The sequence below is a fragment of the Seriola dumerili genome, unplaced genomic scaffold, assembly GCF_002260705.1.
Source record: "Seriola dumerili isolate Sdu_G_001 unplaced genomic scaffold, Sdu_1.0 BDQW01000025.1, whole genome shotgun sequence".
NCBI lineage: Eukaryota > Metazoa > Chordata > Actinopteri > Carangiformes > Carangidae > Seriola > Seriola dumerili.
This window is the reverse complement of record NW_019174280.1, coordinates 14,068,090-14,082,338: the sequence shown is the minus strand read 5'-3', so window position 1 is coordinate 14,082,338 and position 14,249 is coordinate 14,068,090. Positions and strand designations below refer to the sequence as shown.

The 14,249-nt window shown below is 40.4% G+C and overlaps 1 protein-coding gene across 2 annotated transcripts in view; it reads left to right on the top strand.

Moving 5' to 3' along the window:
* The window catches only part of utrn (utrophin), a 168,588-nt gene that overhangs the window by 148,514 nt on the left and 5,825 nt on the right, over positions 1 to 14,249 (top strand). For both annotated transcript variants that reach the window (XM_022737918.1, XM_022737919.1), the window contains 5 exons: positions 172 to 210; positions 700 to 765; positions 3,354 to 3,419; positions 9,989 to 10,150; positions 11,321 to 11,558. In XM_022737918.1, coding sequence (XP_022593639.1) covers positions 172 to 210; positions 700 to 765; positions 3,354 to 3,419; positions 9,989 to 10,150; positions 11,321 to 11,558 — 571 coding nt within the window. The remainder of the gene's footprint in view (positions 1 to 171; positions 211 to 699; positions 766 to 3,353; positions 3,420 to 9,988; positions 10,151 to 11,320; positions 11,559 to 14,249) is intronic.

Below are 14,249 nucleotides of genomic sequence, written 5' to 3'. Positions count from 1 at the left end.
CTCCCTGTGTGTTGAGTCCAGCCGCTCAGCTGTTAGACAGACTCTTCCTCCACATGCTGTGTTTTTGTTTCTGACCCACTGAGTGGATTTGACCCTCAAATGTTTTGTGGTACCTTTACTCCCCTTCCCTCCTGTCCCTTGCCTCCCTCCCACCCTCCGATTCTCTTACAGTCCCGTCACCCTCATCAGCATGTGTCCGGAGCAGTATGAGTGAGTATCTACAGCACCAGAAACAACACCTCGTCTCCAGACTGGAATGCCTTTTAAACAACACCTCCTTTACTCCGTTCTCACCTCGCTCATCCCCCCTTACGTCCTCACACCAACTAAGCCATAGCTGCACTGCATGTTGCCTGCCTTCCTGCCCGCCTGCCTGATCCACTGACTGAACATGCAACCAAAAAAACTCACCCACTGTCTCCTTACCATCACCTCCTTCTCCTCTCTAAAGCATCCAACTAGCATTCGGTTGCTCATCCCAGCAGCAGCTGTCAAAAACCATCCAAGTGCTCCGTAGATCATCCTGCTCTCCTATTTCTCTTTCTAGGATCATCAGATTTGTTTTCTAGGTGATGTTGTGAAGGGTCATTAGGTTGTGTGCGAGCGACTGTGTGTGCATGTGCCTGTGAATCTGTCTGCTAATGAGGTTGTGTGAGCATGCCGAATCTCATTCATCTCCATTACCCCATTCATTTCCAGGCTGTCCCAGTCACCTCAGCTCTCTCATGATGACACCCATTCCAGGATAGAGCAGTATGCCAGCAGGTATGCACTGCATTTTCAAATCATCATCTCATCATGTCAGATGCCATAAAGCATACATATAAAGAATTTCTAACTGCATTTAAATGTTGCACATTAAAAAGAATCTCATGTGCTTCATTATAGAAGGAGAAACCCCCTTCAAAAGGCCATACCTTTTAGTGTTTGTGGTTTTGCATGTTTTATATTTACTACAAATAAATATTTTTTACAGTTCAAGGCCATTTTCCAAGGAATACCATCAAGTTTTGAATATACCCACAGTCCAAGTTGCATTTGCCTTCAGTCTGCATTTAAAATGCATGACTATGCAAGAATAATCTGATACTGACATCAATGAGACATAAGCATGACAACCAAATCAAATCTCTGTACAATGATTTAAAAAGCATGAAATACATGGAAGAACAGCAGCTGCCCTAAAGCTAGGGAAAATCACATTAAACAATGGTATATTATGCTATGTTAAAGGATCAGCAGAAATGTAAAATATAAAAATGTGATTTGCAGAAGATGGAATGAAATCAAATGAAAACTAAAAACTTTATTCAGTATAAAGTATAAAAAGTATAAGTATAAGATGCCCCTGTAGTGCAGACATTTTTAAAGAAGTGTTATAGAACCGTAGAGCTGTGGTACGCTTGAAAAGAACTAATTCATACGACATGTCGACCATGTCAGAAATCCAATGTGTTCACACCTGTTCTAAATGCCCATGCTCGCAAGCAGGGTGAAAAGCCAGCTGTCATACAGAACGCCCCCAGTTCCAATGTGGGAAAGGGGTGAGAGAAGGAGGTTTTCAAAGGTATTCAAGCATCCAACCAGCACTTCTGAAGAAGCATACTGGCAGCTTTATACTGCCCAGTATAGCTTCAAGGCCATCATATAAACAAAGATACTGTTAATTGTCTTTATTAGTTCTCCTGTGCTCCATATAGGGAGGATATTTTTGATTGTGGAGAATCGCTTTCTTTTGCTGTTTTGCTTTTTGCTTTTCTCATTACACAATGAAACAGATCTCAAACTGACACTTTTAGTGTCAGAATCGAACACAAACAAAGCCTGTGCTGCCAGTATCTATCAAAGAATCCTGTTACTTATTTTGGGCATCTGAGCTGGCTCTATTGAGCTGAATCATCAAGACAGAAAGAAGCAAATAGCATGTTTTTTTCACTAAATGGGAGACAAAAATAAGCATTTGTAGAAGTGTAATTTTGAGACCAGTTTAACCAAGCAGTGACATTCAGACTCAGAGTGCACCAGAGCAACTGATAAACACAGCCAGCAGTATCTGGAGTCTGCACCACAAAATTTCAGTTTAACTTTGAGTATACAATCATGAATGTCAGTATGAACTTTTTTAATATACACGTAATGGAAAAAGTGCATATATACAGTAGATAATTTGTGAACCTTGAGTGCACAGAAAAATGCTGTCAGAGAAAGTAAAAACACAACAACAATCATTAAATGCACTTTTAAACATTGTACATCTGCTTTTTATTAAGTGACAAAACGGTGTTTGCATACATTAAATGTCAGATGAAAAATTTGCTCAGTGAGAGAACTTAGACAACATGAAGCCGCCCACCGCGATGGTTGGTGACATAATGGATTTGCTGCTGAGATCAGAGTCGCAACAGATCGGCCCAAAAGCTGTTTTCAGCCGCCCACTTCAAATGATACTGCTGCGCACATCAACACACCCATGTACACGGCGTGTGAGCTGCATTTAATTTCTGCCAACATCACCAAACTAATGTTCTGCCACACTGAGACTGAAAACCTGTCATATTTGATTTCAAGATAAATCCGAATATTAAGATCCACAAGTGTAACAGTCGCATAAATCCCATCCAGCCCATTGAATGAATCTCTAATCAGTCCAAAGCTCATCTTCTCTAAAGCGGGCGAGGGTTACCTGCGTCAAAACAGACCCCAGTGTGTCCTTCCACACAAGGCTTTAATCATGAACGGTCTTGTGATGCAGCGCTGCTCTGTCTGGCCTGAAACCTTCCACTGGTCACACACAATTAACCTTCGCTCAGTGTTTCTGGCTGCGTTGTTTTATCAGCAATGACACAGGCATGAGCCCTTTGAATTACTATTTTAACTAAGCTATAGACGCTGACATTATATATTGTAGCGTAGCTTATAGATTTTCATGGAAAAATGCACACAATGATAAGATTTGACTCATGTATCTCTTCCCACACACATATACATATATATATATTCTGTCATAGCTCAATTTCATCCTAAAGGATAGTGTGTCTATGTCTTCTCTATCCGGATATATGACCAGAAAACATTCAAAAATGCTCCTGTAGACACAGTGACACACACATGGGTGTGCACACACATACTAGTACATAGTCTTTGCATGCATAAAACGTCTTGTTTAATCATAAAACAGGTCATTTGTCATTTAACCTGCTTAGAGACTTCACTAAATTTTTAAAATCTTAATTGGGGTCCTGCTGTGGCATAGAGATCCTCATTTGTTGACACTGATGTTCTGCATTTTAATGGGATGATAACAGCTTTTAAATGTTTAAGTTTTGGTCCCTGATGGTGCTTTTCTTTCTTAGGTTGGCTCAGATGGAGCGCTCCAATGGCTCTCTGCCCACAGACAGCAGCTCAGCCACAGGAAGCATGTAAGTCAGTTTGTCATTTACATTTACATTTTTCTTCACTTGTTTTGACATTTCCTGCAACATGATCATGCGCTTCCATCCGTGTTGTTTAGAAACACATTCATGCAGATCTCTTTATTTTTATACATACACATGCATTTTATTGAAGTGAGCTAATAATGTTGTCCATTTGAATGAATTCGGATGAGCAACAACTCCAAACAATGACGAACCAAAATTCGAGTGAAATTTTACTGTACATATTTTTTGATATTTGGTTTTATTATAATGCTAAGACGACTCCAGGTGCACTGTTTACCTGTCAAAAACAACCCCAAAGCACACCTTCCCTGGCTTCCGTGCATCAAAACCAGTCAAAGAAATATTGTGGCTTCCTGAAAAGAGATCAAGGTGTGTGTGAAAGAACTGAGAAAGGTTTTGGGAGAGAGATAGAAACATTGAGTGAGGGGAAAAAGACAATGGGATGTGGTTGAATATAGCAGGAAGGAGAGGACTTTGGAAGAAAGGTGATGGATTAGAGTGCCAACAATCAGCAGTGAGAGTGATTGTTTTCAGGATCTCTGATAACGACCAGTTATCTTTGATAAGAGGAGATGGAAACGTGGCGGAAAACTTGAAGAAAAGAAAGAATCAGAAAAAAGGAGGGAAAGCTGATGAGGAGCATCAGTTTCTGATTGTGTGCGTGTGTGTTTTTGTGTGTGTGAAGGCACATGTATGTCTTCCACATGCCATTCAGGTTGAAGAGAGTATTAGTCCCTTTTCGCAGCCCAGATCCTGATCAAGGGAATGAACTCTAAAGGTTCAAATGCCCTCTTAGCCCAGGCACACACTAACATGTGTGTTCAAACAGAAGTCAACACTCACACAGAAAGCCACACGTGTCACACGTGTCACACGTGTGCTTGTCTTGATCGCAAGATTTCCCAGATCATAGATCATCTTCATAGATTTGGAATTCAGCGATGTGTGTATGCATGTGTGAAATTAATTTGTGCATGAGAATGTAACAGACACAGAGAGGGTGCAGAGGATTTTCTTTTTTAAAATCTCAACATCAATTTCAAGCCACAAAAGAGAGAAGGAGGGCAAAAAGATTCCCTGTATGCCTCGTGAAAAGAAGGGAAGCAAGTTTTGGGGCTTTTAAAAAGGAAATTCATTAAAAAAGGAGTATTGACAACACAATAGTGGAAAGGCGCAGGGGAAGACGCTTAAACCTCTGAGAGTCTGCAGTGAAGATGAAGTGAAGCATCAGCTTCATTCTGTTGTAGGTTGCATCCCTTGCTGATGTGCGTGCATCATGTGGACCACTGCTCCCACACATCACCTTCTTCTAACCTTGCCTCTTAGTTTAAGAAACGGAAGGTTAAAATGAAAACTCCCAAAAGGTGCATGTCTCCACTCTCTCTCTGTTCAGCTGATCAATAGAAGGACCGAAGAATAAGAAGACAAAAAGTTTTGTTGAGCAGGGGAAGGTGGAAGCAGAGGTGGATTTATTTTCCTCTCAAAGCTTTCGTAATGCGGGACAAACACATTATCCCAACTCCTCCCTCCCTCTCTCTTTTGTGCTTTGTACTCGGCTTATTTAAGAGAAGAAGCCATTATCTTTGCCAGTTCAGAAACAGCGTTGACTCTGGTACACAGAAGTCTGTATAGCACTAATGAGGTGAGGAAGATGAGGGTTTGATGAAGGCTAATGGGTTTAGCAGCAGAGGAAAAAAACACCCACCAGGGCACATTTAGAACATAATCATAGTTCTTGTGCTTTCACTCACTTTCACATGAGTGTCATTTCTGTAAGATTTGTATTCCACATTTCTGCAAAACAACAACAGCTACACAATGTAGATGTGAAGATAAAAAGAGCACAATCCCCTCAGAAAAAGGAAATTTAAATGCCAATCATAAAAGATAACTAAGACTAGAACATTTCTCCAGAACATCTTTGGCAAGAATGGCTTTGTAGTTGTGAGCATAAAGCCCAGTATAGCACCTATGTGCATTCCTCATACTTTAAATTTCATGAAAGAAATCATAATTTTTCCATTTAGTGTGCTTCTTTTGCAACGCAGAGGCAAATTTGATTATTATTATTTGTTAAATGAATAATCACATTTCTCAGTGGAGAACTTTGGGGTCTGAGAAATTATACAAACTTTTATTTATTGCACTCTTAACAGTATCACTAATTGGAAAGGAAATGAACTACATCCAATTTGTCTGCGGTTTTAGATTTTTATTGCTGTTTTTGTGGAGGATAATTAAGTTATTTGAATTGATTACTCACACATTGGCTCTTAATTTTGACTAAGAGCTAAATGTTGAGATCTTTGTGATGAAAATCGGTACTTGTGCATATGGTTAATGTAGGTCTTTGCAGGGAAACTTATTCTACTTAGTCTACTATGTCATAAATGTGATAACATTTAAAAAAAAACATTTAATTTGCATTAATTTTTAATTAAGTACTGGCTGTTTTTAAAAGGTCAGAATCAGCCAGTAGCTCTGTTTTTACACACCAACGTGTTCATTAAGGCCTACTTTTAAGGAAAAAGTAACTTTGTGAAAATAGAAGTATTGTGCTTTGTAGATACCACTACAGTAAAACACTCCCCTCAGCCATATCTCTTCTGAAAAAGATGAAGCTGTACATAGTGCTGTCAAACTTCTCAGCTAAGAAATAACTCGCCTTCCTCTTCCTTTTTAATGTCTTTGGTTTGGAGTGTTTGATTGTCTTTCCTCTCTTTTTGTGAGATTTATTCTCTCCCGCCTACAGCTGATTCCACACAAGCCTCTTTGTCTATCACTCCACTCCATCTGGGTGTTTGTGAGGACACACAGTCACACAGATCCCACTATGTGTGACAGGACAGTAGATGGTGTCTTCCTGGCAGGGTTTGGTAACATAGTGTAACATGGATGACTGCATTAGCCAATTACATGCATGTTTGACTTTTGGCTTGTATTTCCTGATCTTTCAAAGCCTGCAAACACTGATGTGGACTCGCTGCCAGCTGTGCAGTGATATCAATAATTAGTGTGTGTGTGTGTGAGAGAGAGAGAGAGAGAGAGAGATAAAGTTTCTGTGTGCATGTGGCCTCACTGCTTATGTCATTTTTGTCCTGCATTGCTTTTATCTAAAAGGGAATCCTTAATGAGGAAGTCATGATGCCTGTTTTCTCTGACCTCCAGCTGAAGCACAATGTTGTCATCAATGCCTCGGGACATAACCGAGGACGAGACTTCCCGCTTCCCTCTTTTCACCCGGCTTTTTTGTTTGGTTATCTCTCGCTTTCCAGTCTTTCCCCCAGTGCTGTCCCTTTTTGTTGTCTTTCATATTTTGTCCTTTATTCCTGTCCCTTTTAATTTCTTTTGAAACCTCTTTTCATCATACCCCCGCCCCCCCTTTCTCTTCTCCTCCTTTCATCATTTTTAGTTGTAGTCTAATCATGTTTTATCTTTGAGCCCAGGCAACCTTCAGATTAAACACTAGGCACAGAGGTAAACATGGAAATACTTTTTTTTTTTGAAGCCCTGCATTGTAAACAATACACCTCACAATGATCAATCACCAAATATGGAAGCCTCATAGAAAGAGAGGTTTTAACATACCACCAGAGGGGAATGAAAGTAGCTTCTGCCCTTCTTTCATCCTCTCCCTGCTCTTTCCCTCATATTCCCGATTTCCTTGTTTCTCTTTCTTTATCTCTTACTCTTTCTCTCTGAGCTCAGTCTACGCAGATGATATTCAGCTCGAGAGGGGCTGCTTGCTTTGGGATATATTAGCCAGGCATCAGGCCCAGAGACTATTGTTGTTGTGTAAAGACTGTAAAAGTTCCCTGAGCAGTGTCCTCCGCTCACCCTCTCCAAACACGACACTTATACTCACAATGCATTGCAGCTAATAGCCTCTCCATTCATCACCATTATTCACATTTAATTCTTCTTCCACACGGATGCTCTCTTGCTCTATCATCTCTTTCTTCTCTGTGTCCCTTCATCTTCCACCACCACCACCACCACGCTGCCTTAGCCTCCAGTCCTTTCACTGTACTTCCTCTTTGTCCCAGTATTCCAGTATTAGTGAGCCAGCTCTACCCCCTGTAGTCTCCATTTTCACATGTAATGATCCCCCTCCTACTGTCCTGAGGGCTCCTCCTGCCTGCCAGCCATAATGTCCTCTGCAGCATCCTCTTGCCAGGGACCTGCCTAATTGGTCACTCACTGTGGAGGACCCCCATCCCCTGGCCCCAGCATGCAACACTGCCACCTATTTTCAACGTTTCACTAAAGAAACTAAGTCTTTCTTCATCATCCCTGTCAGCGCAGTGGCAATGTGACATCCAGCTTCCTGTCTCTGCCGGCTTTCTTAATGTCATTTATCAGGAACTCAGCAGTCCCAGCGTGGCTCCAGTCTCCACGTTCCAGGGAAATTGATGAATAACTACATATATCTGTGCATACACTGTAACTAAAGCTCGGTAAGAGTTTTAAGAAAAAATAGAAAAGTTAGTGTTCTGTAATATACAAATTAGCAAGAAAGAGTAATAAATGAATAAAGAGAATTTGGAAGGAACTATAGAATAATAGGTGAGAGGGAGCTACTGGTTAGAGGAGATAATAAAAAATAAGAAAAGCAGTGGAATGTTTTATTTTTTTTTAATGGAGAGTTCAGACAGGTTCAAAACATGTTGTTTTCCCTGCTTATAAAGTTTATTTCATGTGTCTTTTATCAATGGGGCCTTTCATTTTTGCAAAAAACATGAAAGGCTGAATGCACAGTTGACGTAAATCCCATTCTTAAAAGAAAAAAAAACCTCTAAACTTGTGCTTCAAATCACAGAATGAACTTAGGCTGGTTAATGATAAAAAAAAAAAAAAAAAACCTTTTCTCTTCAACACACATGGAGGGCTACTGGCTTGGCATATTGTTCCTTTTATGTGAAGAGGTGAAAGCCTCTTTTTCTGTACCTTTCATTAGCTCTCCCCTCGCCCCAGTCCTTGGTCACAAAATAGTATAATTACTGTCATCTCTGAGAAAAAGCTTCCTATTCGTAACCATTCTTATAATGCATGTGGTGATAATGGCATTCTGAATATTTGCTGAATACTCATTGATTGTCTCCCATGGTGCAGTTCAAGGGTGTCTTATGTAAAACTTGAGACGTTTCAGTTTGTCAAACTGCTCTCCGGAGCGTATTTGATTAACTTACTCATTATAACCAAGGATTATACACTCAGTTATGGTCTCGCCCAGATAAGAGTGTGTGAACTTTGTAGCAAGTCACTGTCTTTTAAAAGCTGCCAAGAGTCTACTTAAACAAAAAAGTAACTCCTACATCAAAAACATGCAGCTAAAAAAATAAAAATTAATGCTGATTCTTGATTTTTCATGTTTTGTCCTGCTTTTATGTGACGCAAAGGAAATTAATCTCTCAAAAGTGAATTGTAAAATTATTATTATAACATCCATTCTTATCTTACCAGAACTAACTAAACCAGCATTTGATGTTGCCGTGTTCCCAGATCTCAGCAAATAATTGAGCATTTTCATGTTATAAAAATATACTGCCATGTTTTTGTATTATCAGAAGTAATAGCAGACTATATATTCATAACAAGGTTTTTGGCCCCATGCTGGTGCAGATGTATTTGCTTTAATGCTGCATAATCGCAGGATATTAACACTGAATGACAGTCTGAGCACAGGCGGATATTTGAACTGGCTGGATTCATGATAAATGTCAAAATAGAATTACTAGTGGATAGAAAGTCACATGTGGAGCTAGCATGCCACTAAACTGTCTCACCCAAGTCTTTTTCAAGCTGTCAAACTGGCTCTGGAACTGGCAGTCACTTTAGCGATGGAAAGGACTTTTAAATAACAGTCGGCCTTCCTGTTTTTCGTGCGTGCGGTTGTCAGGTTTTATTCTTCAAGGCTCAGGTTGTGTTTAAGAATGAAGGTGACAGCTGGGCTTTGGAAAGACTTGCCAGCCCCTTTCAGATAACTGAGATAGCACATACAGAGACGGACAGACACACACATGTAAAGATGCGCAAGAGCAGACACCGGCACCTCCTTCCCTCCGTATCTTTCCATCTGTCTGCCAGGCTCTTTCTCCTCTCTTCTCTGCTCCCTCCACCTCCGCACTGCCTTCACCTTATTCCAGTTATCAGATAGTAAAGACTGACACATCTGTGTTCCACCAGGGATTGTGGAGCTTACAACGTCACAGACCTACAATAGCTAAAGATCTTATATATTGTGGCAGGTACCACAATCTTTGTTTAGATTGTTTGTTTGGAAGCTGCTGTTTTTGTTTGTTTTTAAGCTGACTTTTTTCTCACATGTGCATTTGTTACAAGCTTTTGCTATTTTATGTGCTGTGAACCTGGCTGATGAAAGATGACAATGAAACCCTGTTGTGGCAGCAGTTCATCTATTTTACAAGAAATAAGTGCTTAAATAAGTCGCCCCTCCCTAACTGAACAGAATGGGAAGTGATCTGATGTAACAGGGACAAGATGTCTGGGTCCTCAATCCTCACATAACACTTCATTCCTTTCCACAGGGACGATGAGCATGCCCTGATCCTGCAGTACTGTCAGACGCTGGGAGGGGAGGGCTCCCCATGCAGTCAGCCTCAGAGTCCTGCTCAGATCCTCCAGGCCGTGGAGAGGGAGGAGCGAGGCGAGCTGGAGCGGATCATCGCTCGTCTGGAGGAGGAGCAGAGGTAGGGCATTATACTGAGCTTGGTTAAGACCCAGCATGTAGGGAGAAGAACTTCTGTTTGGACAATCTTCTTCAAGATCAAGACGAGGTTATTAATATTTAGATTATTTAAATTATTTCTGCTTATTTCTGAACTGAAATGTTCAAAATACTTTAAAAAATCTGTGTTTATCTTTTTCTTTTCTTTGTCACATTCACTGTTTACTCACAGCTTCCTGGTCTCATCTGAATATTTGTGCTCATTGTCACACTGTACTGCACAATACACGAACATACATGCACTTCCCGTACCCCCAGTCTGTTTCAGACACCAAGTCCTTCCCCGGTTTGATTAGTAAATGGAAATGGCTTAGAGACAGAGTCACTGTACAACCCATTGTTGTAGAGATGCTTTTGCACAGCCAGTGGCTCCACTGGAGTGATTTAACACTGATTATCCACATACACAGGCGCTTCGGGAGAGCGAAGAGGAGGAGAGAGAGAGAGAGAGAGAGAGAGAGAGAGAGAAAGAGAGAGAGAGCTTTACTGCCTGGCTCATAAATGCCAACTTAAGTAAAGTACTGCAGCTTATGGTTCTGCACTGAGAGAGAGGGTGAGGATGGAGAGAGGCAAGAGATTTGGCGGGGGGTCCTTTATGTTTGTCTATCCACTTGGAATAGGATTTCACTGAGAAAGAAGAGGTAAACATGAGTGGGGTATTTTTGTGTGGCACCCCACTGTTGGAGCTGAGTTAAGGAAGAAGCTTTTGAAAGCTCTGTTTGAGAGTCCTTCAGGAATAAAAAAAAAAAAAAACTAAACAAAAAAAACTATAATGACAACAACACTGAATCACATAGTTGTGATAATTATTTAATCACAGGAAAGATCACACGAGAGAGATATGCCCTCTGGGGCTAGTAGTTGCAACATGCCCAGGCTCCCAGTAATATAACACTGTCAAGCTAATGTTACAAATGGCTACAAAGCCGTGCTACTTAACAAGTTTGAAAAATATGAAAATGGCCCTAAAAATAGTGCAATAAAAACAATATAAGATACATGTCATATACTATACATACACATAAATATACTGTACATACATTGGTACATAAAAATAAAACAAATGATTACAGATGTGGTGTATGCATACATGTGACAGATTTGTGTTGTGTTTCTAATCCTTATTTCCCAGGACCCTGCAGAGGGAGTATGAGCAGCTGAAGGAGCAGCATGGTCAGCGAGGGGCCCCTGCTGGAAGCCCCTGGGAGTCAGAGGGCCCCTCTGCCCATCCCGATGAGGCAGATCTTCTAGCTGAAGCCAAGCTGCTACGTCAACACAAGGGCCGTCTGGAGGCCCGCATGCACATCCTGGAGGAACACAACAAACAGCTGGAGTCTCAGCTCCACCGCCTCCGACAGCTATTGCACCAGGTGACATAACATTGATTTGTTGGACAGTTTTATCCCAAGAAGCCACAGGTTATGGCAGAGAGGAGGCACAGATAGATATTCATAGACTCATGTGTTGTCAAAATAGTCATTCCTCAGAGAAAAAAAAAGCACGCAGGGTTGTTTCTTGGTGTTGTGCATTTCTCTTTGACAACTGCAAAGTGAACTGGTTGAAACTGCTGCTCTGAAGAGGCCATTTGCAGAAAAAATGGCTGTAGTGTTGGAGCTTAAGAGACAAAAAACAACATAGACAAAGACCTCAAGTAGAATAATTGCATTACCATGATATAAAGGCCAGTTAACAGCATTTGTCAGCTTTAAAAGGAGGATTTCTTAAGTGAGCCACAACTTAAATAAAAATACTTTGGTCAGATAGTCTCAAAATTGCACCAATATCTGTCAAAAACAGTATTAATAAAAGGTAGTCACAAGTTGAGACAAAACAGCAAAGTACAATATGAGAGGCATATTTAGCAAATTAGCAGCAAAGAAGGAGATTGAGGATTATTGCTTAATGACAAGCTAATGCAGCACAACCCATCTTTGGAGTTTTCCCTGGTGATTCACATGCACTTGCACTTTTAGATAGATAAGTGAAATTAATTATTGTTTTCGGAATGAGCCGCTGTTTTGCAGCCTTTTAGCATTGCACTTACTCAACTGTGACTTTATAAGTTTATTTCTGCCATTTATTTCGCCTTTTCTTTTAGTTCATTAGGCTTGTTGTTGAAGAGCAGCAGGGCAGTAATCACAGTTCACAGACTCCATCACACACAGCAGCTGGCAGGGCTGTGTCAGTGCAACACATAAAATATATAAAAAAAAAAAAAAAAAACCTAATTTAAAAAGTGAAACACTGATACAGAAGGTCTCCAATAAATTGAAAGGATTCGTTCAAAGTCATTCAAATAAATCATTGACGTAAATATGTACTTGAGCACGTATTAATCCCCACATAAACATACGCACATGTCTATAGGCAAGACCTGATAGACCATCAATTTTTATCCTTACTTTTTTGTGCCTTTGAATAACAACCCCTCATCAACGTTCAGATTAGATCTTAATCAAATCATTACCATTCCATGCAGGAGTCCAGCAGCCGTCTCCAGTCCCTCTATCAATAACTTTCAGATTTGTTTATGCGCAGCCTAATTGCTCACCTAGGTTGGATTGTTTGTGCCAAGTGAGAAATGCACAACCCCCAAGCCAAACAAACAGCAATCCTGACAAATCAGACTGAGCAAACACCGGGGCAGGTATTGGCTCTTTGGTAGCTGTGGAGCTGAAGGCACAGTAATAACTCACAACAAATATGGCCTGAGGAAGGCTGCTGATGTGACTCGGCAGATTTTTAATGGATGAAGATCAACATTTTGACAGAAAAAACGTTTTTTTTGCACCCAGCTCTCACCATATTGGGGATGCATTTCCATTTTTAAACTGTAGATAATTCTTGACATACTGATCTGTATACACAGTATGCAACTCAATATTTTGTGGAAGTACCATTAGAAGTATGTCTTTGTAAGTAAACATATTGAATCTTGTAAAGTGAAAGTGTCCCCTGTCAGTGTTTTTATCATATATTATATTATTGGACTATCACAACTGATTTATTAACATTTAAGCAGATTTTCATTGTCGTAGCTGGCTGATGTTAAGTTAATTTAACTACTTCTTATACTGTTAATGTACCATAAATAAATCATAGTTGTTATACATTTGTGTGTATATTCAGTACAATTAACTGTAATGTACAGAATGTACTGCTTCCCTGTATACATTGAGTTTTCCATGTGGCTTGTTGAGATTTTTCTGCACCAATGCCACCACATCCGGAAGTAATGTGATTCTGATGCTGATTCTGAAAGGCAAAAAAATGCAAAAAAAAATAAATAAATAATGGCACGCACAACTATCTGCATCCACACAAACATCCCCACGCTAAATAAGAACTTCTGTTGTGTGACATTTGAGTCCCCAGAGTCCTGATGATACGTCAACATGTCTTTCCATCAACAGCAGTGTTACTGCCAAGCTGCAGAATAATAAACCCAACCGGCTGAATGGCACGCATTAAATTCACACTCCTGAAGGCTGACCAAAGCCCTGACCTTAGCTATTCTAAGACGAGCCTCAAGACACTGGCTGTGCTCTAGAGACGTTTCCAACGTGTTAGCCTTTACTAGCGCCGGGGGCACCAGGAGATGAAGGAGTTGAAGAAGAAGAGGAGTGATGCAGGAGGGGAGGGAGGCAACATTGATTTGGTTTCTTTCAGCTGAAAAGCTAAAGGGAGGAGGGGGGATGTGGTATTCTGCTGTAAATGTCACTGGACCTCAAGTATGTGCATCTGTGCATCAGAGCTACAGAGCATGTATTCACCAACTGATTAGCTGTCCAGAGTATTTTAGCTACAACCCCTGATGTCTAATTGATTGATTACAATAGTATTTTATTATGTTTTATTATGAGGAAATGGGCTTTTTCTGTCATTGTTCTGACAAATTGCTGGTTTAATCGGACTTTTCTTATCAGTGACTTGAATCAGACGTATTTATTTATTGTGCTTATGTGTGATAAAAAAATGAAAAAATGGGATCACAAACGATCAGTTTATCAGTGAATCTCTATTAAAATCTCTACTACTATCTCTTCTAAAATTCTCCCTTT